This window comes from Patella vulgata, chromosome 2 (genome assembly GCF_932274485.2).
Source record: "Patella vulgata chromosome 2, xgPatVulg1.2, whole genome shotgun sequence".
In the NCBI taxonomy this organism is placed as follows: Eukaryota; Metazoa; Mollusca; class Gastropoda; family Patellidae; genus Patella; species Patella vulgata.
The window spans coordinates 71,694,178-71,721,872 of NC_065880.2; the positions used below are offsets into that span (position 1 = coordinate 71,694,178).

Consider the following 27,695-nt stretch of genomic DNA (forward strand, 5'->3'; position numbering starts at 1 on the left):
ACAACAAAAACAAAGGGGGGTAATGATGGACAATTAGAGACATACCACTAATTAGGGCTACCTTAAAAAATATATGAACTGATACTGATATACGGTGTTTAAAATGTCCTACTTTCTGCTCCAGCCTGGATAATGAAGACGTAGTCTACATACATAGCCTACACCATGCAGTATGGGGGAAATTGGTCCAGAGAGCGGCGTTTCCGCATACTCTTCGAGTTCGAACTGCCAACGTGTAGCAACTTCTAAGTTCTAAGGCTGTAGATTATCGTACCACCCGAACAACTAGACGCTGTTCCTTGTCACGCCCTTTCAATTTTTCGACTAACACCGGACCAACTGGTTAATGAACCACTGCCTTAAAGGTTATACTCACTGTGCCACGGGGCCCCCACCTTGAAATAGACCAAAATTTAAGACCATAGAAACAGACGATCGAATCTCAGAACTTTTTATTATTAGTAGGATTATAAGGCTTTAATTCTTAACCTTTCATTTTTAACAATGACCTGGTGAGACGCACATTCTTTTATTTTAAAATTCTACCTATCTATCTGTTTATTTTAAATTATACTGAAATTGTTTTTAATTGCATACTATCAAAATAAATAAATTGAAAAAAAAAATAATAAAAAACCTCGATTAAACAAATTGAAAAATGGCACTTTCATGAGAAAATCCAGCTGAGGCTAATGTAGGCGCGAAAATGTCTTTTCTTAACCAATCGTGTACCGTTATAATAAGGAGGTTACCCAATGAATAGTATTCTTACAAATTGTCACGAGTATTGACGAGACCGATATTGATTTTGTTCATCCAGACTGAAATCTTTGGAAAATTTGAACACCCACGTGAACGACTTGAAAATCGCGACTACGCTATTCGTCATGTGATAACAAATGGAGCCAATATGGCATTACTTCAGCGACTATTTCATCGGAAGAAAAATCCCCCAGATACATCTGTAATTCGAAATGGATGTGATCTTACAAAACAGTAAGTATTTTACAATTTCAGACTTCAATTTGGTGGATTAATGACGAAGAAATGACGTAAAACGGGATTTTATTTAAGAATCCATAACAACTGCCACTACCCGACATTTATTGTAAATAAACAGCACGAGGGGTGATCACTGAAGTGAGGTTATTAATCCTGTCATGTGATTTGTAAACAAGGCCCCATCTTGATACTGATAGTACAATCTAGAAGAAAGTACAACGTTTCGCTCTTTCCCAAAACATTCATTTTATAACTGTTTCTAAATCTCGTTACCAAATAAGGTGCCGGATACAATTTCGATCGATGTGAATGTCAAAATGTGACGTCCATTCACAATCTTTACAAGACTACATGACCTCACGCCACAGTTTGTTATCGGACTAACTGTTCATCGGGTCCCATGACTGGTTGTGCGATCACAAGACGTTCAGTAGTACAAGCTGATGTCTAATACCCCAAGGATTATCGATTGTCACGCCTACTTTAAATAGACCTGTATCTAACATCGCATTTACATGAGTGTTACATATTGTACTATCATCACGAGGTGGTATATGATATGTATGCACGTGATGGCCTTTGACACATCATCATAGTATGATCAATTCTACCTGAGGGGGTATTCAATGAACTACTGTGATTGACATATTCTGTAAAATTTAAACATGGTAATTGTCTGGCATCATTTGATAGTAAGATAGTAGTACTTGAGAATTTATAATTATAATATAAATTAACAAAAAAAAAAGTATGGTGCAGTTTTTAAGTATCGGTACTAGTAATTACAATATCAATGCATTTAGGAATGGGTGTTATTCAGAAAAAAGGTAAGCAAAATTAAATATATTTAGAATTTTATTTTAAGTATTATGATGTTCAAATGGTTGTTTTGTAGCGCGGGGGGTTGGATGGCCGAATGGTTAGCACGTGCGTGCAGTATCATAAAGCCTGTCATTGAGTCAACTGGCGTGGTTTCGAATCCCCGGTTGTACGTGACAAAGAGTAGGGTCGCCTGTCCAACCTCGTGGGTTTTCTCCGGGTCGTCCGGTTTCCTCCCACTGCTAAAGACCCCTACGCGCAAGCGAATTATTGAAATAAAATTGAACCATGTGTTAGTCCCGAAATGACCTAGTTTGTGTCAAGTGGACATTAAACCCCATTTCTCTCTCTCTCTCTCTCTCTGTTTTGTAGTGTATAATAAATCTATGTAACATCTCATAGATTCAAAGAATCATTTTTTATGTACATGTTTTTAACTAAACTTAGGTGAACCTGCATAACCAACTGTTATTTTGTATTCTATCCTATCATAGATTGATTTTTTATGTACATGTTATTAACTAAACTTAGTTGAACCTGCATAACCAACTGTTATTTTGTATTCTATCCCGTGTTGTACCGGTATGAAATTTAAATATCTTTATTTCTTCTTTGTCTGTTTAATTGAGGAAATCAAATAGATATCAGAATGCAATTCATTTCATTCAATATGGGTAATAAATTTATTTGATGAAGCATTTAGGTAGGACCTGTTGGATCTTTGAGGGGTAGTATAGGATCATTCGATGACAAATGGACCAAGAGTAGACCCTTGGACTTTGATTCAATCTGACATGATAATTTAGCTATATGACAAAAAACATGAACCATAATAAATGTTTCATTTGGAGATTTACATGTATTTGTAAAAATAAGGGTCAGTAAACTTTATCCCAAAGGCCTGGCAAAGGACAACATAGTCATCCGGATGGGGTGGAAAATTAAGGTCCTGTGTAGCTGTGTACACATTGGCGAACATGTTTAAGAACCCATGGCAGTTGGAAATCGATTTAAGGGTAGACTGTAGCACCACTGTTTGGACAAAATTTCCCTCATAGCACACTGTGTGAAAGTTATAGTTCTTAAATTGATGAATGATATATCAATAGTAATGGGGTTTAGGTGGGAGGTCGAGTAACATAATGTGTTCTCTTTAGATCATACGGTCTGTCATTGAGTCAAGTGGTGTGGTTTTGTTCCCAAGCCTGTACGTGACAAGAAGTAGGGTCGCCTGTGTCCACCTTTTTTTTTTTTTCCAATGTCTTCAGTTAAGGTTTTCTCCCACTACTAATGACCACTACACACTTGTGAATAATTGAAATATTATTGTATCATATTGTACCAAAATGGCCTAGATTGTGTTAATTGACCTACCTGCAGTTTGTCTTAGCTTTGGGTGGGGGGTTGGTTGGGGTTGTGTGACTGTATGGTTGATGCATGTGCATTGGATCAGTAGGTTTGTCACCGAGTCAAGATTACACGCTTGTACGTGACAAGGAGCGTAGGGTCATCTGTCGAACCTCATGGATTTCTTCTCACTGCTAAAAAGACACCTACGAGAGGAGAAACAAGGTATTGCTATTTATCGGATAATTTCAAATTTTGTTTTTTCTTTTCACTTCAGACAGGATCAATTCAAATTTGATAAAAATAAGATACGATTGATTATTTATAAAGATTATGATCGAGGCAGGACCCCATTATTTGACTCTTCTGCCATCAAGAGAGTTGAAGATGTTCCTCAGGTAATTTTTACTATTCAGTATATGGTATCTAATTAGGAGATAAAAATACTTCATGTTTCGAATTTAGAGATCGTTTATTGTCCATTTTGACCATGCTTGAATCATTAGAACCATAGATATTAAATTTTGAACTTGAAATTTATTTTGAAAAAGATTAAAAAATTTCATCAAGAATGACTAATCACTTCTTGTGAATATTATTGAAATCGATGATTAATTGCTCTGTCACTCCTGAAGAAAGATGTGTTTCTTTACATTAGAAATGACCTTGTTTTCATGGTAATTTTGTTTATGAAAAGTACCGCAAGGTTATGATATCTATATTTTTCAGCTTCAGAATAAAAGATGTGGAGCGAGGAATGGTCATATTGGTCACCAGAGAATTCAAATGACCCCTGAATCTAGTCCTTGTCAAAAAGGTCATCCCAACTCGAAGTATCAGGTATTAGATCACGCTGTCATTCATTGTTATTAACTTGTACAAGAGACTTGACCTTATGTACATCACTGTATAACATTATGGTTGTGGAAATTTGGGAAATAGAAATCCAAGAGATTGATTATAAAGCAATGTATCTCAACAATCCTAGCACTAGATTTCTATTGAGATTTGTAATAAATTTATCTCTCAAATTTTGGGAAAAGAAATCCAAGAGATTGATTATAGCCCTAGATTTCTATTGAGAGTTGTATAAAAAATTCCTTGAAGCAGTCTTAGAAATGCCATGACATTGATTATAAAGCAAGGTATCTTGGCAAGCCTCCCTAGCCCTAGATTTCTATTGAGATTTGTGCCTTGACACAGTCTTGGAAATGCCATGAGATTGATAATAAAGCAAGTTATCTCAGCAAGCTTGGTAGGTTTGAAAATAGTGAGAGGCTTATCCTATCACTAAAAGGATCTAATTTTAAAACAAAACAGTTGAGTATAGTATTTAACAATGGTTCTTTAATAATTGTATCAATCATGCAGACTTGTATATAGAATGATTTATATTTTAGTTCCAGAAATTAGGAGGTGATGTAAAAGTTATAGAAGAGATGATGTTTGGTGCTGTAGCAATGGCTTACCGTGGGTCATCTTTTAAAGTTCATCATATTAGGTATAAATTTACAAACTATTTATAATTTTGATAATTCTTATACAAGAAATAATAAAATATTTGTGTACCAGAGAGGTAGGCATCTCTAAATATATGTAAACCTGATAGTTAGAAATGAAAGGAAATAAGGTTTAATGTCCTACTTTTCTGCACCAACTGGGAAAATGCTATGAGGGAAATTATTTCGAATAGTAACTGTCAATGGTTCTTTTAATGCCATAGTGTCCAATCGACTAAAAGCTGTTCCTTGCCAGGCTCTCCAACCTGCACTTCAACTGGAAAATCCTGGTGGAAGTTACTTGGCCAACAATAGCGAGGAGCCAGTGCCTTACTTACACTCATTGAACCACTGTGGCTCCATGATAGTATAAGGGCTTCACTATATAAACCACTCTGAACCGCTCTTTATACCAACACCTGTTTTGCCTTAAGGTGTATTGTCATGGATGAAATTTTTGGGCTAGCTTTAGCTAAGAAATTTGAGAATGGTTTTAAAATTGATAGACATACAAGAACCCTGAATAATTGTTTGTTTCTGTATATTTTTGTTTTTAGAACACCATCTCGGCTTATGCTAACCAAAGTTTTCTTGTCAGAAAAACCAAAAAGAGAATCAGGGAGGTGAGTACCTTATGTTGTTATTGTTTAATATACAAATTACTCAAAAATACAATGCAAGAAATATTTCTATATAATTAAAACTTGTATCTATTATTTCAACGTTTGATTGTCAAGTACCATTGTCATGATATTAAACAAAATCTTGATTGTCAGTCCTTTCCTTCAGTGACTTAACATTAAACGTTTACATGGTGTAGATGGTCTAATCCACTTAATATCTTGGCCATCCAATGTTCTAGAGAGTTGATTATGGGCTTCTCATGTGAATACTTGTATAAAGAAATAATTTATATAACATTTTGAGCCAGAAAAAAAGACTACATAGTTCTTGCATAATATATCTTTAAGATTTAATTTCAGTGTAGTTCTTTATGTTTTTGCAGTGAAATAGAAGATGATTCTTGTAGTTTACCAAATCATACAGGTGTGTTTCCTACACCTCGTAATGTTACTATTCAACCAACCAGTGGAAAGAGCATAGGTAACTGTTTACTACAGTAAAATGTTCTTGACTTCTTCATATTTAAACTCTTTTTAGACCTTGTCATTGTTAAAGAATAGTGTTAACCTCTGTTCAGGAAGAGAGGGTTCACTTCTTATGCTATGAAACTGTGCCCTTATTTCATAACATTCAAATCAAGATGTTTAATGGACAAAATCTAAAAATTTCCTGTAGGTAAACTTAGACATTTGCCGTTATCAGTCATTACATTAGTTATATGTTATATTTTCAGCTCAAAGTATACCAGTAGATGTTCCATCACCTGATAGTTTATACAGTTCTTCATTAGATACCCTAGATGAAGATAGTGGTCTAGCATCATGTAGGTGTACATATATTTAACATGCTGTGGTCTTTTTTATTGTATATGGGGTTTATGGGTGGTTGAGCGGTGTAAAACATGCGCATTAGATCATAAGGTCTGTCATTCAGCTAAGTTGTGTGGTTTAGATCCCAAACTTGTATCTGACAAGAGTAGGTTTGCTTGCCCAACCATTTGGATTTTCTCGGGTTCCACTGGTTCTTCACATAGTTAAAGACAAGGAGTAGAGTTACCTGCCCAACCTTGTGGGTTTTATCTGGTTTCTACCATATGTTAGTTCAGGAATGACTTTGATTGTGTCGATTGAACTTTAAACCCTATTTCTCTCTCTCTTTTTTTAATTAGATATAAAAAATTACCATGATTTTTTCAATAATAACATAAAGATTTCCTGGTGTTGAATTTTCTATTCATGCATAGCAACATTAAATGTACACCTAGAAACTATGATTAGGGTTTTAAAGAGTAAATATGAGTTGAAATATATGATTATTTTCTATTTTAGTTACATCAAGTGGGAGTTTTACAGCACCATTTCCCTCACCTAGTAATAGTGGTAACAGTGGTAGTAGTTATAATAGTCTACACAGACGGTGGATGAGGACTCAGACCACATCACTAGGTCGTAAAACAACAGAACAGAAATCAGTAGATGTATGTATTATTGTTTTATTGTTATGACAGGGTTTGACACATCAGGCCTGTCATTGATTCAAGCATCATAGCCTCAGTCATGTGGTTGTAGTTAACATTGAGTAGAATCATCTGCTTAATCTTCTGATTTTCTCCAGGTTCCACTGTTTCTTCCTACTGTTAAAGAGTCATGTACACAAGGGAATTATTAAAATAGAAATATTTCATGTTAGTCCTAAAATGACCTTGTTTGTGTTAGTGGATGTCTTAACCATTTTTGAGTTTCTTAGTTTTTTGTAATTGTTCACTTATTAATCAAAATAAATAAATATGCAAAAATTACAATCAGTCCTAAATAGTAGCCACAAAACAAAATCCTATATTTATCTTTGCCATATGAATCAAAGAACATAGACGTAGATTTGTTAGACCTAAGCTATTATAATTTTAAATCATTTTTTTTGGATGATTACAGAAGGCTTTACAAATAAAGAAGAAAAGTAAAGTGGGTATAGCTATATTAATTGATACACCAGAAGAAAGACATGAAGAAAGTAGCAGGTATTTTACTTTTCATAGACTTTGAACATTGACTTTTCATATACTTTTCAAGATGGCCACAATGATATTGTGATCCGTTCCTGGTCAATACAGTACTCTCGTGCTTGTTTTCCTATGTTATTACCTAGACAAGTTGAGCAAAAGTCACATCTCTGGCAGAATCTTTCATAATGACAGACATCTGAAATTAGTTCATTATTGAAATGACGTGACACGCTAATTCAGGCCAGTAAAAAATGACTGTTGTAGCCATGACTTAAAATAGAAAAGGAGGATCGCCTGCTGTCGGTGATACAAAATCAACCAATGGCTTAATTTTGACCCTGACTAAATCTAATCTCCTAAATTTAAGCAGTTCATTTTAAGTGTTATGTAATGTATTATATTTTAAAGTGAAATATGAGAAAATCTTATCAATTTATACATGAATATTGATTTTGTTTCAGGTTATTTCAAGAGTTTTTCTTCTCTCATATTACATTGTTTGAAGGTCACGTGAATAAATTAGAGAATGTGGTAGCCAGTGCTTTATTTAATCATAGAAATTTTATACCATTGGTTATGGATGTAAGTAAAGCTATATATTACTTGGGTTATATGATATTATAGTGGTTTAATTCATCCGCTTTAGATCTTAAGGTCTGTCATTGAATCAAGTTTCATGAGTTTTCTCCAGGTGCTCAAGTTTGCTCCCACTGCTAAAGACTCCTACACGCACACGATTTATTGAAGTCAATTGAACCATATGTCATTCTCAAAATGACCTAGCTTGTGTCAGGTGGATGTTAAGCCCCATTTCTCTTGCTGTATATATCTATATAATTATTATAATGGATTTATGCAGGACTTATTGCAGCCAATTGTGAGCAAAGTATGTTTAAAAAGTAATAAGCATGCATCATAAAAACCTGAATTTTCATCTATTTTCCTGTTTTCATTAGCCCAGTCAGCGTAGAAAAGTAGCACTTTATACCCCATCTCATTTCATTTCTTGATATTTTCAGGCACTAGATGTTCTGCGTAATGATGTGTTTGATCTGTATATGGCGCCACGTCTGTCTGAACCTGTTTGGTTGAATATGATGTCATATAGTACCAATCGTTACGCTTTATGTAAAGATTTTATGAATGACTTTATGACGCTGGTAGCCAAATACGACAATAAAAGTACAAAATTGTAAGTATATCTGTTGTTTTCAATTATTATCTACACAAATTAGCCTGACATTAGACCATATACTAGGCTTCTCTAGTCTTTATCACGCAATGATAAGCAACGTTTCAACTGGGCTTATCTAGTCTTTATCAAGCAATGCTAATAAGCAGTAATTGTATTCCATAGAAATGTAACCTGTGTAATTCCAGTTCAATTACTAAATGCCATCATTGAAACAGTTTATAGTATGTATATGGAGTAGGGTTGAAACATCAGTAACCTAGTTATATATAGCATCATCTTCATTTGTAATTATTTTGTACTCTGTTGAGTGGACATTAAACCCCATTTATTTCTCTCATAAATCTTTTTGGATGATGAAATAACTTACCTAGCTCCATTTTGTATGTTTCTATAAAGTTAGAAATTTATATAGTGGTGCGTATCATGATGCTACTTGTCGTTCTTATTCAGACTCTTAAGGCTTAAGGGGGGTTGGATGGCTGAATGGTTAGCGTGCGAGCGCTGTATCATAAAGTCTGTCATTGAGTCGACTGGCGTGGTTTCGAATCCCTGGTTGTACGTGACAAGGAGTAGGGTCGCCTGTCCAACCTCGTGGGTTTTCTCCAGGTCCTCCGGTTTCCTCCCACTGCTAAAGACCCCTACGCGCAAGCGAATTATTGAAATAAAATTAAACCATATGTTAGTCCCGAAATGACCTAGTTTGTGTCGAGTGGACGTTAAACCCCATTTCTCTCTCTCTCTCTTAAGGCTTAAGTGACATTATGCGGCTGTTCCACAGATTTTATTATATTTTTTACTTTTAGTTTTATATCGACGTTAATATCAGCGGTTTTAACACATCACCTAGCCTGGGTTCCTACAGTAACACCGGCAGGAGGAACGCTGTCTACAACATATGAAGAAAAACATTCGGCTAAATGGGTAGGTCGATTTATTTATAAAATATTAGTCCCGAAATGGTCTAGTTTGTGTCCTGTGGACTTAAACCTTATTTCTCTCTCGTTTATGAAATACTTATATCTTGTAGTTTTACTTACTGATTAGCCAGCTGGATCTAAGTGTCAAAAAAAGTGTCCTTAAATAAAGTCTGTGTCCTAACATGAAATCATAACAGTATACTCTATGTCCTAACATGAAATCATAACATTGTACTCTTGTGTTGTAACATGAAATCATAACTGTATACTGTGTCCTAACATGAAATCAAAACGTTATACTCTGTGTCCTAACATGAAATCCAATGAAAGATGGTAAATCCTATAATTAAAATTAATATAAGATAAAAAAACATAATTGGAACAAAATTAAATGTTTGTATTTACAGATTGATGATTTAGCTAAAGTTCACCCGTATAATCCACTGTGGGCCCAGTTAAGGTAAGAAAAAAATATTTACTTGGGTAAATTATTCTAGCATTTTTACACCTATCTGAATATTTTAAAAAGAAGAAAGATAAATATTTATTACTGCATTTGTTTTGGTATGAATCATAAAATTAAATCGAAATTTGTTCCAATAACTTGCTCGAGAAATTTCCACGGGATTCCCCAGGCTGGTTTCCCTTTGTCGTTGGTGCAGGACAGAGAACCGAGCAAGTAAAAGTGTCCAGTCATTCGGGCACGGAAAACCTAGGTCAACCCATATAATTGTTGGTGAACATGTTAAAGAATCCCTGTCAGTTAGATTATAATGCATAATCTGTGGAAATGTTGCACTGTAACCCAGGTATCATTTAATCTTGTGTATCTAGCACTAATTTCTTTCACATTCGTTTAATATCAAATCTTTGTTTAAAAATTCTTAAAAACTGTTTAAAATCACCATAAATCGTTTAATTTGTACTTCTGTCCAGTTTAAAGCTGACCATTCAATTTTGATAATGAGTGTCCAGCTTACAAGTGTTTAATTTCTCAATCACTGTTAAAAAATAAACAACACAATTGATTAATGATGTATAATGATTAATTTTTGAGCAGTGGTCAGGAAATTAAATTGAAAACTCATTATCAAAATTAATCAGTCAGCTTTAAACTGGACACAAGTACAAATTAGATGATTTTTGGTGGTTTTAAATGATTTTTACGAATTTTTAAATAAAAATTTGATATTAAACGAATGTGAAAGAAATTAGTGCTAGATACACAAGATTAAATGCTACTTGGGTTACAGTGTTGCTGCCTGGGCAAAATTTGTCTCCATTAGCCTGGTTGGTACAGAAAAGTAAGCCGTTAAAGCCCCATTTCATCTTTATCATTTCCAATAACTTGAAAATGCTCTCACCCACAATATAATTAAAATTGTTTAACTTTGTATTTTCCAGTGATTTGTATGGCGCAATAGGCTATCCTTTAAAACAAGCCAGAACAGTTGTAGTTGGAAAAAATGCAGATCTAGTGAAAAAAGTTTTAACAATTCTGAGTTACTTTATTCGTTGTAGTGATATTCACGAATGTACTGACTATACTAATCTATCTTCCTATATAGCGGATATTAAATTTGACGCTTCTCCAACACTCAGTGATAGAACATCAGTAGGAATACTCACTCCTGCTGACGATTCCAATTCAAACTGTAGCTCTAGTCATTCAGCCAACCATAGAATGATCACAAGTACGTCCAGTTTAGATTTTGGCAGTTACGATAAAGCCAACAACGAATTTTCAAAATCCGATTCCAGAGACAAAGTAAATAAAGTTTTAACACCCAATTTAAGTGAATCTTTGAAAGAAAATCAGTTTCATTTTCCGAGAGATGTCGGTGAGATTACTGGAAATGTTTCTGTTCCGTGTAGTTTGTCCGCGTTAAAAGTGATAGAAAACAGTAAAATTGAAACCGTTCAACAAGTGTTCAGGGCAGCGCCTAGTAGAGAAATATCCTTCGAAGATCAGAAAGGGGAATATTCGCAGAGTTTCGGCTCCAGTGGAAAATTAAAATCCAAACTGTCACAGCAACTAGAATCGGAAACTAAGCTCTCAAGAAAGGAAATTGCAAAATTATATATTAAGGAAGGTAGTAATAGTATGTTTGAAGAATATTATGATTCCGGTATCGAAACAAAGACAATAGATGAGATAGCAGAACACGACCGAGTTGTCAGCCTTCCTTTGGTATCACCCAGTGTTGTTGAATTAGAATCTTTTAATTTGAGCAATAAATCAAACAAAGAGAGAAAAATGTCATCACGTCATAACAGTGTTGATAGAAGTAAACTCAGCAGGCCCAAAACTCTTGTTCCAGGTAGATGCAGGTTAGTGTTAAATTATAATTAATAAATAGTGCACTTTAAACATGCTAAACTCCGTACACTAAGTATATCCTTATAGCGCTACAAAAAATCTAATTACATTATGTACTACGACAGTTATAAGTCTCATAATATTCTTTAAATTGGTGGGTTTTTAATAAATTATTAAATCGCAATACGGTCGGTGCATCTTTCACAATTGATGGGAGTTTATTCTACAATAATCTGAATTTAACAAGCATACTTATGTCCATATTCATAAAAATAAAAGGGATTTTATTTTAAGAATACTGATGATTCATTGGTTGAGCACTATAATTATAGCACAAATGTTAGCTATTGGCCAATTAAACAGCTACATTCATAACATATTTTATTGTAAGCTTTCTTGAATTGGGCCCCTGGATATATTGAATTTAGTTGTAGGTGACATTTTAAGCTTTGTGCCAGACATGTAGTGAAAATATCAATAAGAATGCTAAAAAAAGACAAATTAATGCCAAACATAATGACAGGCACCAGAGTTTTTGTGTCGATTGTGCCTGACAATGTCTGTGACAGGTGCCTTATTTTATTGATTAACTTATACATGTAGCATATTTTCATTTTTAACAAATATCTATCTAGTTATAGATTTCTGTTTTTGATTAGTTACAATAGTAACTTTTGTCATTTTGACATTTAAAGTTTTATATATTATGCATTTAATAAAACTGGGTCCTTAAAAAACCATATAATTATTTTCAGATCTGTCACACCAACTGAACTAAACAGACGTCGTCATCCATCTTCAGCTAGTATTGATTTCGATCATTTTGATCCATTCGTAGATTGTAATGAAATTCCTCTTCCCATGTAAGTCTAATTTTAAATGTTCATTTTAAATCGTTCTTTTTCAAAGAATCCCGCTATTGCTTGCTAATATGTTCATGTGTTGGGGACATACAATCGGTTTCTGAGAATGACATTTGATTAGCATGTATTTATCGTTCCATTACGTGGGGCCCAGACTCTGAACCTATGATTTGACCTGCTACTAGACCTAGAATAGTAATGAGCACAGTGACTGCAATGACTTAGTCAATTGTCGTTAAGTAGGGCCCAGTCACCAGGTCGTCACACACTACTTAAATATTCCATAGAGTCAAACACCAGCCAGCAACAAAGCTGGTTACCTGGTCCCATTTTATTATTATAATATGCTATACTAGAATTTGGCAGAGTAAGCTGGTGACCATAGTAACCAGTAACAAAAGTGTTAATTGGTTGATGTGTTAGGAGAGAGTTGTATTTATAATGTGTATTTTATATTCTATAGGTTTGATAATGAAATAACCTCTAAAAGCATTCAAAGAATGGATAAGAATTTCGGACGATCTTTACTGGCTGGAATATCAGACCATTATTTATCTGATTTTGTTCTACACGGTACCAAAGACACAAATTTCCGCCCAAAATTATTGAATGATTTACAAATGGCAGTACAACAATCGGTGCTAGATGAAGAAGTAACAGAGGCTGTTTGTATTATAGCAGATATTGATAATTGGTAAGTAGGTTTTTTGGGGGGTTTTGCATAAATGTTGACTCAATCCACAAAACATAACCAAGAAAGGTGTTTTATGTACATGTTTTGTTGGTTATTAAATGATTTACTATGTTAAAATGGATGCCAAAGAGAGTGTGCCTCAGCAGTAATTCCAATTACCTGTCAAGACCCATCAACTTCATGCAGCAAAGATTTTTTCTGGACTTTTCATTCAAATACAGTATTCTGATGCCTATCATTTTGTCTGAAAATAAGCCACCTGTCACAGACATTGTCAGGCACAAATTCAGGATTTTTCATGCCAGTCATTTTTTCTGGCATAGAGTTGTATTTATTGTGTTTTTATTGATATTATGGTACTAATACACAAAAGTTCAAAATATCAGTTCAAAATATCAGGTATTAGTTCAAAAGTGCCAGCCAAAATATCCTAAACAGTTGTTTGAAAAAGCCTGAATTTGTGCCTGACAATGTCTGTGACAGGTGGCTTATTTTCAGACAAAATGATAGGCATCAGAGGCACTATGCTTAATAAAGCCTGAATTTGTGCCAGACAACGTGTAACAGGTGGTTTATTACCAGACTTTAAATTAAAACTGTATTCCATTAATTGTTTGGGATGTTTTATTAATCAATTATCCTATTAATTGTTTGGGGTGTTTTATTAAACAATTATCCTATTAATTGTTTGGGATGTTTTATGAAACAATTATCCTTTAATTGTTTGGGATGTTTTATTAAACAATTATCCAATTAATTGTTTGGGATGTTTTATTGAACAATTATCCTATTAATTGTTCGGGATGTTTTATTAAACAATTATCCAATTAATTGTTTGGGATGTTTTATTAAACAATTATCCAATTAATTGTTTGGGAAATTTGATGTCAAGAATTATTCTATTAATTGTTTGAAATATTTTATTATCAGGAATGTTGAGATAGCAAGCAGTAAATTAATAGAGAAATATCCAGCTGGTAGTACGACATGTGTAGCATCACAGTTAGTTTGTAACCTGGTGGAATCAGTACTAGATCTATGGAAGCTTAAGATGAGTCCAGAATTTGTAAGTAGTTATAGTATATTGTTTCTATGGCATTTAGTAATTGAACTGGAATGCACAGGTCATAATTCTATGGAGTACACAGTTACTGCTTATTACTGAACAGTAATTATATTCCATAGAATTATGACCTCTGTAGTTACATGTATTATTAAAAGTATGGATTACTGCAAAGTCACAAATTATTATTTATAGGAAAAGAAATGACTTTGCGTAAGCAGCATAGGCCTTTTTTGGCCAATAATGTCATGAAATAAATTGTATTTTTTCTAAAAGGAGTTAAAATTCGGTAATGGCTCTCCTAATTTACCTTTGAATACCTATAAAAAATGTATCCATTATTTTTTGTTTTATTGTTTTTAGTGTATGATGCATTTAGAAGACCGACTGCAAGAAATTTATTTTAAAAGTATGATGGTGGCTGAATATCGTATTGGTGTGGAAAGAACAAATGTTAAAGATTTAACTACTACATTAGGGTAAGTATTCAATTTTATGGAGACCAGACCTATGAAATAGAACAATTAATTAATGAGATACACTTTTTATAAAATGTCCCAAACCATTAATTGGATAATGTTTTTCAATGAAACTTTCAAAAACAATCGGAAGTATTAAGCACTAATGTTTCTCAATTTTACTGGAATGGTCACTAGGCACAAATTACACATTACAATTAAAATAATGTCCAAGCAATGTTTCTCAATTTTACTGGAATGGTCACTAGGCACAAATTACACATTACAATTAAAATAATGTCCAAGCAATACACTATACAAGTTTGTGTAGAAAATTATAGTGAAAGTTTATTTGTTAATAATATTTACAGATTTGATTTGAGTGATTATCATTTATTAATGGCCGTGGCAGCTACACATTCACCTCATCTGATCTCACAACCTACTACTCAATAACTCTGCAATCAGTCACCATTTCTATTGGAAGCAACAGAAGTTTCTGGAAATGGTTCATCTTGATGAGATGATGATAATTAGAGGATACTGGATTGAACGTTCTGGAATCAAATTCTCTCAATCCCACGTATATTTCAACCAACCATGACAGCTGAAGGTTTTTCGTTGTATTTAATTACGTCACGATTCTACTTACACCACCTCAGTTGTTGGAACTGACAGAACTGGGAGAGGACTGAATTTGCGTTCTGCCAATTCAGGACGTTCCGGATTTACAATCAAGCCCCCCCTTGTCAATAATGCATCTTGATACACAGATGTTCATAGACAGTTATAGGTTCACCCTAATACACAAATGAATTAATGATATTTGTTATCAGCTAAGCTGATGTTATAATTATTTAAAGCCAATGATTAGAAGTTGCATTTTTGCCACAATATCCCATTTCGTATGACTTGACCCATGCTACTGTGTACTTAAATTGATTATTCAACATTTACAAAAAATAAACCAAAATTTCTATGGTAGATAATCTCCTAGCTCTGATTCAATTGGATTATAAAGTGACCTATCAAAATATTTTACCCAACACTGGCTTTTATAGGTTGCAGAGAAAGCCAGATATTAAAATACTTTCTGAATAAATATTGAAGGAATTGAACTGGTATTTCTTGTAGAGGGTCAATATTGTAGTTGGCAAGTATTTGTATATCAAACACTAATCAAATTCGTTTCGATGGTAACACAAAAATGATTAAATCCAAAAAATTGCTGGAAGCAAATGGCACAACTACAATAATAGGTTGACTATGTGTACTAAGATATGCTTCAGAAGCAAAATTTGGATGGGACGGGAGCCCATTTCAAAATTACTCCCTTTACTCATTCTGCGTGAGATAATATAATAGAAGACAAAGTTATTGTTGTGAAAATAATTGTATATTTTAAAGTAAATGAATTGATATGATACATGATAATTCATGCTAGAGAATATATTTAAAATGCATGAATGAGTATTTATTTAATGTTGAGTGAGAATTTTACCATTGTAACTATAATTCGGATTAACGCCACACCTATTTAATTTTCTGCTCTTTGGGAACACTTATTAAAAATTATTAAAAATTCTGCCTCCAATTTCTTCAGGAAAAAACTAATTTAAAAACAAATAGTACTTAGTTGCTTTTAGTTTCAAATATTTATGTTTTGAAATGTTAACAATAACATTGGTATTTTTTTTTTATATCAAGACCCCGAAGAACTAAACATTAAATTGATATGGCCTAAGTAATAAACAATGAGGATGAGAAATTGTTTAATGATATTTTGTGTTTATAAATATTTAGATCTGATCTTCCTAGTATTGATGTAGGTAGTAATTGTTGTCATAAACCAAACGTCTTTCTTTCTCTTAATTTAAACTATGGCATCACAACTCAGGTCCTAATATCACTTTATAAAATTGTTTCTTGAAGCAGTTTGTTATTATTCAAATGTGAGTATTGAATGTTTAGTAGCCATTGGCAAATTAAGTGTTTATGTAAACCCCAGGTTGGGTTTTAACTAACCTATATTAAACATGTAAACATCAATTTTAAAATAACAAGTGTATTAGGTTTATGATGATGTTTGTCATTAGTTAATATATAATCTTTATATGTTATAAACCTTCCAATGTTATATTGTTTTACTATTGCATAATCTGTTCATTGTTTATTTTAGTAAGTAGCCTACCCATTTATGGTAAGATAATAATCTGATATTAAACAGCTTTATAAACTATCAATTATTGAAAACTTTCTTTTAAAGAGGCATTATGCAACAGGTAAATATGCCTATTGCAGAGCATGTTTTTGGCTTCAAATGTTATATAAATTATTATTTCGACTTATATTCACATGACAAGCCCATAATCGGATGGCTTAGATATCAAGTAGATTAGGCAATGTCCGCTAATCTGCGTTAAATGCCAATATAGTTGCCCGGACTGAAATTTTCTGAAAATGTATAACACAGCTTTCTATTCTCACATATAGTCTATTTAGATTAAAAGTAATACAAATTTTATTGCATCCATGTCTGAAACCCAGTAAAATAAGCCATTCATAACGTTGCTTAGAATAAACTAATTTGACTGAGATTTTCAGTATACATTTCTATTTATCTATTTTGGAACTTTTATAGCATGAACAACAATTGTATAATGCCTCTTTTAACTCTGTAGAATAAGATTGTAATCTAATATACATTATGTAAAGTTGTATTATTATCTGATTGCTCATTGGATCTTATGTTTATTTTTTCTATATTGTGATATTTATCTTAAAATGGTTATCACAGGTTATAATTTATATTGCCATATCCTAGTATAGTAGGATTGAGCGAAATAGCTATGTTTATCTTTGTTTAATTTGTAAGCTATAAGGCACATCATATTGTGCTTAAAAGTGTCAAAAGATCAAAAACAATGTACATTATTCCGTAATATAGCCTTTAATTTTTCCTAATGAAGCCTATATGATACCTACATGTATGTTTCTGTCTTCTTCAGTTTATCCCCAGTATGTATGTTAATGTTATGATATGAATGTACTAATTTAAGAATGATAAAGTTGAAATTATCAAAAGAATATATTTTGTTCTGTCTTTTTATTCTGCTCACATTCCCATAAGTATATCTGATTGTACGAAAAATCCCAAAGATCTCGATTTCTTTCAATATTCACGCATATCAGACCATAAATTCCTGGATATTGGCCCCTGATTGTACAGAAAATCAAGTTTTTTACCTTGCGGACACACTAGAGGTCACAATTATTATCCGATTTTCAAAAACATTTAAATATAAACATTTAAATATATCGGTGCTACAACCTAATGAGGGTTCAGTCTAATTTCATGGAAATCAAACCAAAACTGCCTGATAAAATTGCCTCTCCTTGCACTCAAATAGTGTAAAAGTATGTAATACAAAGGTTGTGGACACTCTAGAGGTCAGAATTTTTATCCCATTTTGTTGAAACTTAAATACATGTTTATATCCCAGAGATTTTGATTCCTTTTGATATTTGCACATATTAGACCATTTTTTGCTAACGGCACACCTTGGAACACGAAAATAGCGGCACACCTGGCTAAATATATATGAAAAATATTTGAATTTTGCAAAATAAACATGGCAAGTCAGACGGAATACAACCATAGACACAGACTAGTCATAGACACACAGAATGACTCTAAAGAAAAACACAGCTATGAACTTACTAGTACTCAGTAGACACCAGTGAATACTCAATTGGGATCACATGGTATTTTTTCACATTTTCTTAGTGTGCCCTTCAAAATTTTGTGGCACACTTAGGAAGACCTTGTGGCACACCTGTGCTCTAAAGACTAAATTGATCATTCTATTGATTTTCAAATTAGCATGTCTAATAATAGCTGAAATATATTTGAGGGCAGTCTATAGCTGAAGTCTATTATAGGGAATGCAAGCTTATTGACCCAATTTCCTGAAGCCGACAACAACTTCTGGTTATCTAATTCCGGCGTTGGTTAACCCCAAAAACGTCAGACACACAAAATTTTGAAACAAGGTCTCTGGTCTGTACTATAATCAGTTCAAGATAAACAAAGTATTCAGAATTTATGGAAATCCAACAAGCATTATTAATTAAGGGCACCCATATTCGAGTGTATGGGGCATGGTATGCTTACTTTTTCCAGAACAATTTTTCCATTATTCTTGACACTACAAGTATTCACAGGAAAATGACCAGGTACTGAAATCAGTTCTCCAACTTCATCCTTGCATACATTTGTAAATAGGTATCACTTTTTTATTTTCATAAATAGTTATACACATATTAAATACAAGAAACATCACATAGCAATTTTAATGCGGTAGAAATATTAGTTTTGCACTATCTTTGTCACAGCTCTAGGTTTTCTTGGTTCGGGATTGATGGAGAAACTAGGTTATTTTGGTTGTGAACCCTCTACTACACACTAGGGATTGTTACTATGGTTATTAGGAAAAACCTTTTCAATATTCAAAATTTTTCTCAATAATTTGCATGTGTGCAGGAGTCCTTAAGAGAAATTGGGGTCCGTGGTGGCTCAGTGAGTAAGACACTGGCTTGCTAGTCTGGAGGTCTTGGGTTCACTCCCGATGTTGCCTGAGAAAATTCCTTAGCGCCGCTGTCTGGGCATAGAGTAGGCCATAGCGCCACCGTCTGGGCAAAATTTCCCTCAGAGCACACTGTATGGCGTATGCCGCCTTTATTCGCACAGTCAGTGCAGAAAAGTGGGACGTTAAACCCCATTTCACATCATTTTTAAAAAAAAACCCCCAAAAAACCCCAATGAACTCATGCAGGTGACCCTCATCACTGTCATGAATAATCTTGGGATCCAACTTCTGATATGCATAAATATCAAACTTCATGATCTACAGTGCCACTCGGCAACCAAATCCCACCTTTATTCTCATGAATTAATCTATTAGTATATTTTCTTTTAATGAATGAGCTCCTCACTGACATGATTGATGTTTATCATGTCTGACTAATCCTTGAATGATAAGCTTGCAATAACAACCTTAAAATATCATTTGCATATAACTGTAACAGTTTCTAGAGTAGTTCTATTCCACATTAAACAGCTGTATATTCAGGAAATAAATTTGCTGGCATTTTTCTCTTGATCTGTTTCAATGACCTGTAAACCAGATTCTGGTGTTCTCATTTGAAAGACAATTGGTATTTTTTCTAATTTAGGGTTGGTTTGTTGCATGTACCGAATCCACGTCACAAGTGAGTTTTTTGAACTAGTTCCAGTGATACACATCCCTAATACTGTACCATCAGGTTGTTCATGTATACTCAGAGCTTTACTTACTGACTTGGGTTTCTCCTCTTCAAATATCGTAGTAAATTCAAATAAATCTGAAAATAAAAAATATAGGGCATAGGCTGATCTGCATTAAAATTATTGCTGTGCCAGCATCAAATTTTGAACAGTTTCACAGGCTCAAAAAAGCAAGTAGCTACTGCAATATTGTTTTTTATAAACCACCATAAACAACCAGAAAATTTTACACATTACTACAAGATTTTAGTTAGTTATACTATGAATTATATGTCCCTGTCATTTCAGGGAAATTAAAGTCATGATGTGCCATTTTAAGCAATAGGTATACTAATACTATCACTTGCAAACTACAACATTGTGAAAGACAGATATCTAATACAGACAGAGAGAAATGGGGTTTAACATCCACTTGACAAAAACTGGGACTAACATACGGTTCATTTTTATTTCAATAATTCGCTTGCATGTAGAGGTCTTTAGCAGTGGGTGGAAATCGGAGGACCAATAAAAAAAAACCATGTGGTTGCCAGTCAACCCTACTCCTTGTCTCTCTAATAGAAATATCAGTCGAAATATGGTTCAATGCTGTTAAGTAATTACAAAGATATGTACAATTGACATTGCATAGATCTATTTTGATTTTGTTTTTTTAATTAAATGTTAAGTAATCAACCTGAGTATATATTTACATGGATTAAGCCGTGAGAAATTTGATATTTTTATGAAAAATGACCCATCATTAATTTCAATGCAGGTTTTAATGTCCTAATTTTCCTCCCCAGCTGGGCTAATCAAAACAGGTGGTCATACTTGACAACTCACAAAGTTCTCAATGGTAAGATTTTTATTTAGGCATATGAAAGAGCCGAGTAATTCCAAAAGATTAGGATTGTAAATTTCGAACATGTTTTTTTGTTCACATTTTATTCATACAGTTCAAAATCGATTTTTTAAAACTTGCTCTATGGGATTTGTTCATACTAATTTTGGAATTAGCATGGATGTCTTTGCTAATGGTGACAGTATATCGGCACGACTGTTCACAAGATATGAAATGAAATGAGGTTTAATGTCCTACTGTACTACGGTCAAAACAAATATATATAAAGGAAACAGCCCACAACCTCACTTATGACTGAAGAGTTGACTTAAGAACGAAACTAATAGCTTTATGGGAGAAATATGGGACAGCTACCCACAACTATATAGATTTCCAAACATTAATTAAATCAAACATTATACCTTCTTCATCTTCATATCTGCTATCATCTGAAGGTTTGGTAAAGTTTTCAGGATTGGGGTCAGCTCGAAGTACAAAGTATATTTGTGATATATTTCTTAACCATGTTTTATATCCCCCCTCAACAATCAATGGTTTAGTTTCTGGATGTTCTTCTATTAATTCTTTCTGTTCTGGACTCATAGCACTAACAATAAAGGTATCCTCTAAAGGCTCTTCTTCCGCTTCTAATGTCTGAAATGATACAAACAGATTCTGATTTATTTCGATATTCAGTATTTTGTTGGCAATAGAAGATTTGAATTAAAATATTAAAGATACAATAGTTAAGAGTTTAATAAAGAGTTGGTCATTCTTGCTATAATGATTCAAAAATAGATGATGAAAATAGAAAATATTGAAAATTTCAGTCAAATTACTTCATTCTTAGCCAAGTTATCATTGTTTGTAGTTTTGACAAGATGTGTGCACAGTGGTAACCAGGGCACTGGTATAAATTATAATTTGGACTTAGCCTCGCTTTATATAACATTTCAGGCCTAAAGATTTAGCTCTTGCATAGTGTATGTTTAATCTTGTTATCTTGTCAACAGGAGGCCAATTCCCAGGCTTCCATTACAACTACATGTAACAAATCTTTCAGCAAGATTCATTCTGATCACTAGTAGAACAATCCCAGAAAAATCTCACAATGCTTCGCCTGTAAAGAGATTACCAGATTTCCATCAGACAGGTTATAATGTATTCACATATGGGAATGGCTGAATAAAATTACTGGTACCTCAAATTTTTCATATACCAGTAATCTAATATGCACAGGACATAATTCTATGGAATACATTTACTGTTTTTCGAACAATATTTCAAGTTCAATTACTAAATATCATGAAAACAATTTAACCCAATTCAAATATATAACATATTTTTAGTTGTATCAAATTCGTATAAAAATTGTGACCTCTGCAGGTTTCACAACCTTAGTATTATATACTTTTACACTATTTGCTTACAAGGAGCAGCCATTTTGTCGGGCAGTTTCTTTCCGAATTTACAAAATCCTAACCCAACCATCCATACGGTGTAAAGGTGATATTTTTAAAAGGTTTTTAAAATCAGATAAAAACTTTGACCTCTAGAGGGTCAACAAGCCAAAAATGCAATTCTTCACACAATCAGGGGCCATAATTCAGGAAGTTATGGTGTGATATGCTCGCATAGCGAAACGAACCAAGATCTTTGCGACAGAAAAATATGATAAAAATTGTGACTTCGAAAGGGTAAAACCTGGGTATTGCTTTTACACTATTTGGGTACAAGGAGCGGCTATTTTGTCAGACAGTTTCGGTCTGATTTTCACAAAATTCGTTCTAACCGTCATTAGGGTGTAACAATGATATAATTGGATAAAAATTGTGACCTCTGAGTGTCCACAAGCTAAAATCGTGATTTTACGTACAATCAGGGGCCATAATCCATTAAGTTTCGATCTGATACATGCCAATATAGACAGGAACCAAGATCTTTTGGAGATAAACCTATATTTCAAGTTTCATCAAAATCGGATAAGAACTGTGACCTGTAGAGTGTTCACAAACAAGTCTGTTTCCTACTGCTGTTGAGTGGTCAATTTCAGTGAAACGAGGTTCTGGTTAAATCATTTTTAAACAATCTGGAGAGAGAGACTTCCTTAGTTACCTTCCATACTGTAAGCTTGTTTTGATTGTCAATTACCATCCTTTTTAAGGCCAACATAGCTAGCTCTATTGGATCAATTGGCAATGTGTACGGTATAGGGTAAGGAGTAGCATTCTTGAACTTTGGCAGCCAATACAGCATTCTTCTAAATTTCCTGAAGGCATGAACCTCAGCACCAAAAATTGATTCAAGAATACATCCAAACTCACGATCTGGACAAACATCTTAAAAATAGTGAAAAGAAAAAAAAAGGCTAAACATTTTTCATAGGTAATATTCATATATTCTAATTAGTAGGTGTCTCCATTTTACTCATATACAAAACAAACCTGGTTAACAAACATTAACTAACTTCATACAGCAATTTAATTTCATTTCCATTTCTTTACCTGTCACATTTGTGGAGTTACGGCGGTTTAGTGATTAAGACGGTGGCTTGTTAACCCGTGTTCGATCCCAGTGTTGACCGAGAAAGATCATCAGGATTTTGCGGCGTGGTTCTCTGTTGTGGGTGGTGTAGGAGGGATTGCCTGGCAAGGGACAACAAATAGTCATTTGAATGAGTCGAAAAAACGACCTCTGTTTTTTCATCCCATCTAATGAACTAGACACTGTTCCTTGCCAGGCTCTTCATCCTGCACTAGCAACAAGTGGGAAACCACAGCCAACACCATGCAGGAGCAAACCAGAGAGCTCATTAAACACCCACAGTTATACCATTTGGAATGTAAATTACTTCACTAAAATAATAGATAGCTCAAAAAGGACAAATTACCATGATATTCCATCTGATCCATAAGTTCTATAGCACAGCTTTGTTGTTTTGGATAATGAAACATTTCCACTTGCCACACACTTTTCGGTATCATTTTGCCCTCAGGAAAAACTCTCAACAACGCTTTATAGGCACTTAAATCTCGCTCAACACCAAATTCTTTCATTTGATGAAGAGCTGCCTCAATAAACTCAACATGTCCTCTTCTGTACAACTTTTCTTTAGCTATATAGTAAGCTATAGCTGTTTGAAATGCAGCTTTGTCTGCTTTTTTCTTGGCTAAGATTTCATTAAATACACCCTGATGTTGAACTGCTAATTTTTCTTCAATTTTTATTGCAACTTTATCTCTCCACAAACGCACACTTGATGTATGATAACCTGTCAATAATTTATTTTTGTAAAGAATATGACTTCTTCTTTGTAGCATATATGTACACAATTTACGTAACTTTTCCATATTTCTGAAATGTAAAAATTGAAATTGATCATGTAGGCTACAGAGATAATAACACATCATGGGTTTGATTGTTCATACACATTTTCTTATTCTTAATTATCAGTCAGCACAAACTTTGTAGGCCAAAATTCCCCTTTTAACTTGGTTTTCACTATTCATGGGACTATTCAAGCATCCACTATGATAACCATTTACTTTTCCAAATATTGATCTCCTATGTCCATGTTTATCAACAGATCAAGACAGGTTTTATTAATGTCCTACCTTTTTGAACCGACTGGACTAAGGAACACAGGCTTGCACCATGCCAGTTTTTTTGGGTTTTTTTTTGGGGGGGGGATTTGCTATGGCCTAGTCTTATTTGGATTTCCGACTGTAAAGGGATCTTTGTAGACGTGACCTTTTTCGCATCATCTGAACGACTAAGTCTCTACACTGTTCTTGTAAGGTCCTCTGTCCTGCACCACTGACATTGGGAAACCTTGCCAGAAAATCACTAGGAACTTTCTCAGCCAACACTGGGAACGGATTTGGGACATGCCATGGTTAACAAGCCAGCGTCTTACCCGCTGAGTCACTTTGGCTCCCAAAGGATAACGGCAGCTGAATGGTCGTTGTGGTTATTGATGTCATGATCTACTCACCACACTAATTCAGTTGTTGGGAGTAATGGGACTGACAGAACTGTAATACTAATAGAATTAAATTCTGTGTCACTCGATTGCTAAGATTTACTGTGTGAACCACCGTAAATTTTAAACGGATTTCTTCGATTATGAACAAACTACTTAACTTTGGTTATTATAAACTTACCTGTGTGTTTGTAATGAACCCCCGTTCGATAAAATCCATTGCACAACTAATTATCACAACGATGAGAACAAGTTCTCTCTTGAAAAATTAGAAAATTTACTTGTAATTTCGACAGAGTCGATGTCAACAATGTCTTCGTGACATATTGGTCGAATCCAATATACCTGTTGCGGGGGTTGGTTAACATTGAAAGATAGTTTGACAGCGCGATCATTTTGATCGTATATGGGTTTGGGCGACGAAAAATATCAATTGAAGGCAATTACATAGGAGATTTATATGGAAACCATTGATCGCCAGTCTATCAAATTTTCTTCACAATTAAAATATGACTGATTGCACGGATACTCGTAAAAATAAAGTCATGTATAAACTATAAATATCCTATCTTCTTTATGTTATAAATAATTTAACAAGGATCATGAAGCTTACCTCCGAATTCTCTGAATGTATTTTTAATTTTATACGCATTCTTTCGATCGAATAATAACCGCTTCAGTAACATCTTTAAGCGTGTTGCGGCAGCCCTCAGCGTGTCTATTGGGTGCCCGGGTGGGTATATAATGCTACTAAGCCCGTATGACCCCGTAAGAAGCGGAACATTAATTCTCGATTCGACAGTTTTGACCGAAGTGTGATAAAGCCTGTAAAACGAATGTATAGTTGTGTTTGTGCGGCATGCGTGTTCAAAAGTAAATAATCCCATCTGAGTCGCTAATCAAATAATTAGAACAAAATATTTCAAAAAGTAAAGCTATAAAATTTGCAGAGATTTAACTAGAATGTAAAAGACGGTAACTAAATACAGGAATGCGGGTAGTTATGTGTGCGAACGCTCAAACTCAATGCCAATTGTCGTAGGTATCCAGACCACTCGGACCAAAGAATACTCGGACTAAGACCAGTCGGACCAAAACAAGACCAGTCGGACCAATTAAATTATATTATAAGGCTAGACAATATGCTATTTATTTATTATTAAATTACAATACAAAGAAGCAAATAATTCTTATACGGAATTCTTATATTTAGAGTTGTTTGGTTCAATTTTGTGTACGGAAAATAAATCAACGATTAGTTTTAAAATTAATTAATAATGGTGCCAAAAAAAAATATCAATCTAATTTTTCTTTACTCTTGAAATGAGACTCGGTATGTCCAGACTTTTGACAGTTTCTACATATACGGGTATACTGTTCTTGTCTGATAGCCTAATTTTACTTTTTCCACATTCGCGGTATCCCCAGTGGTTTCATTCCGTTCTACCCCACTAACCCCTGGGTTACTATATATGGGGGGGGGGGGGAGACATGTTTTCAAGTTATCCGCCCTTGATGCGTTAATATAAACAGCACATAATAATACGAAGACCGGACGTTTATATGCCCCTTTTTAAACGTGACTACAAGTGTGGTTCTCGATATTTTGCGATTTGGAATACAATTATCAATTTATTCAAACAACACGTTATTATTAGTTTGAGTAGTCATATTAAAACACACACAATTAGCAATTTATTCAAATAACACTTTATTATTGGTTCGAGTAGTCATATTAAAATAAACACAATTATCAATTTATTAAAATAACACTTTATTATTGGTTCGAGTAATCATATTAAAACAAACGCAATTATCAATTTATTAAAACAACACTTTATTATTGGTCCGAGTCGTCTTTCTGTTGGGTCCGAATAGTCTTTTTGTATGGTCCGAGTAGTCTATTTGTTTGGGCTGAGTGGTCTATCAGTTGGTCCGACTGGTCTTCAACCGAGTGGTCTTTGGTCCGAGTGGTCATGGATTCTTGTCGTAATTGTACTTGAATTTCCTATCATGCTGTCACCCCTAATACGAAATGATATCTTCCGCAGAGTGACGTAACCATCTTCCATATTGGTATTTTTCTCTGGGAAAAGTTTGTGATATTTCAATTTTTCAAGAGAGAACTTGTTTTCATCGTTGTGATAATTAGTTGTGCAATGGATTTATCGAACGGGAGTTCATTACAAACACACAGGTAAGTTTATAATCACCAAAGTTAAGTAGTTTGTTCATAATCGAAGAAATCCGTTTAAAATTTACCAAGACTCAGACAGTAGGGAAGATTACGATCTATTTATTCTATGACTATTGTCAAAAACTTCACGTTATTTATTACCTTTAGACGAGTGACAGTAACTAAACAATATGGAGCACTATTGGGTCAATTTGTTTCTATGAATTTAGAAAACAAATACATAAAATATCATATAAACATGATGAGAAGCTGCTACAAACAGCATTTTCTCATTTTCTACGACCTTCTACAGACGAAATTGATTTCTAAACGAAGAATATTATTCAAGGGGGGTAAGTACAATATATTTGACGGGATGAGACCACTATCTAGTATTAATTTCATGTAGGTTTAGAATTGACCATCCGACTTTTCAGTGCTCCTATAAAATGGTTCTTTTTATCCTAAAATTCCATTAAATATGATTTTCAGCATAAATCTATTACTAGTACAGTGCATAATATAAGGAGTAGTCTTGATCACCCAGAACCTCATAGTCTTCAACGTAGAATATTTTTCTGGATG

At 33.9% G+C, this 27,695-nt stretch overlaps 2 protein-coding genes across 3 annotated transcripts; one reads left to right on the forward strand and one right to left on the reverse strand.

Annotated features, from left to right (window-relative positions):
* The first annotated feature begins 895 nt into the window (after nt 1–895).
* Nucleotides 896–17,890, forward strand: LOC126811734 (folliculin-interacting protein 1). 2 transcript variants are annotated; one of them, XM_050537596.2, is made up of 19 exons: nt 896–996; nt 3,446–3,566; nt 3,898–4,008; nt 4,569–4,669; nt 5,225–5,290; nt 5,674–5,771; nt 6,025–6,114; nt 6,620–6,768; nt 7,223–7,308; nt 7,755–7,875; nt 8,313–8,485; nt 9,292–9,409; nt 9,813–9,865; nt 10,810–11,736; nt 12,481–12,588; nt 13,052–13,282; nt 14,213–14,348; nt 14,709–14,824; nt 15,175–17,890. In XM_050537596.2, exons 1-19 carry the CDS (start codon nt 911–913, stop codon nt 15,257–15,259), a joined length of 2,976 nt encoding a protein of 991 aa, XP_050393553.1. In that variant the 5' UTR covers nt 896–910; the 3' UTR covers nt 15,260–17,890. The 2 variants fall into 2 exon arrangements, with proteins under 2 accessions (XP_050393553.1, XP_050393554.1); XM_050537597.2 differs by lacking the exon at nt 896–996 and adding an exon at nt 1,023–1,829.
* Nucleotides 17,891–19,084: 1,194 nt separating this feature from the next.
* On the reverse strand, nt 19,085–27,417 carry LOC126812343 (evolutionarily conserved signaling intermediate in Toll pathway, mitochondrial). Its single transcript, XM_050538703.2, has 5 exons — nt 27,273–27,417; nt 23,843–24,306; nt 23,068–23,291; nt 21,375–21,606; nt 19,085–20,206 (listed from the first exon to the last, which is right to left on the reverse strand). The coding sequence occupies exons 2-5, from the start codon at nt 24,300–24,302 to the stop codon at nt 19,932–19,934; spliced, it is 1,191 nt and encodes a 396-aa protein (XP_050394660.1). The 5' UTR covers nt 24,303–24,306; nt 27,273–27,417; the 3' UTR covers nt 19,085–19,931.
* Between the last annotated feature and the right edge of the window lie 278 nt (nt 27,418–27,695).

Coding starts and splice junctions, on each gene's coding strand:
- LOC126811734 (XM_050537596.2), top strand. CDS start 911: ATGGCATTACTTCAGCGACTATTTCATCGGAAGAAAAATCCCCCAGAT. Junction 5,291..5,673: donor CCAAAAAGAGAATCAGGGAG/GTGAGTACCTTA, acceptor ATGTTTTTGCAG/TGAAATAGAAGATGATTCTT. Junction 9,410..9,812: donor AAAAACATTCGGCTAAATGG/GTAGGTCGATTT, acceptor TTGTATTTACAG/ATTGATGATTTAGCTAAAGT.
- LOC126812343 (XM_050538703.2), bottom strand. CDS start 24,302: ATGGAAAAGTTACGTAAATTGTGTACATATATGCTACAAAGAAGAAGT. Junction 23,292..23,842: donor GGATCAGATGGAATATCATG/GTAATTTGTCCT, acceptor ACTATTTTTAAG/ATGTTTGTCCAGATCGTGAG. Junction 21,607..23,067: donor ACAAGCTTACAGTATGGAAG/GTAACTAAGGAA, acceptor GTATCATTTCAG/ACATTAGAAGCGGAAGAAGA.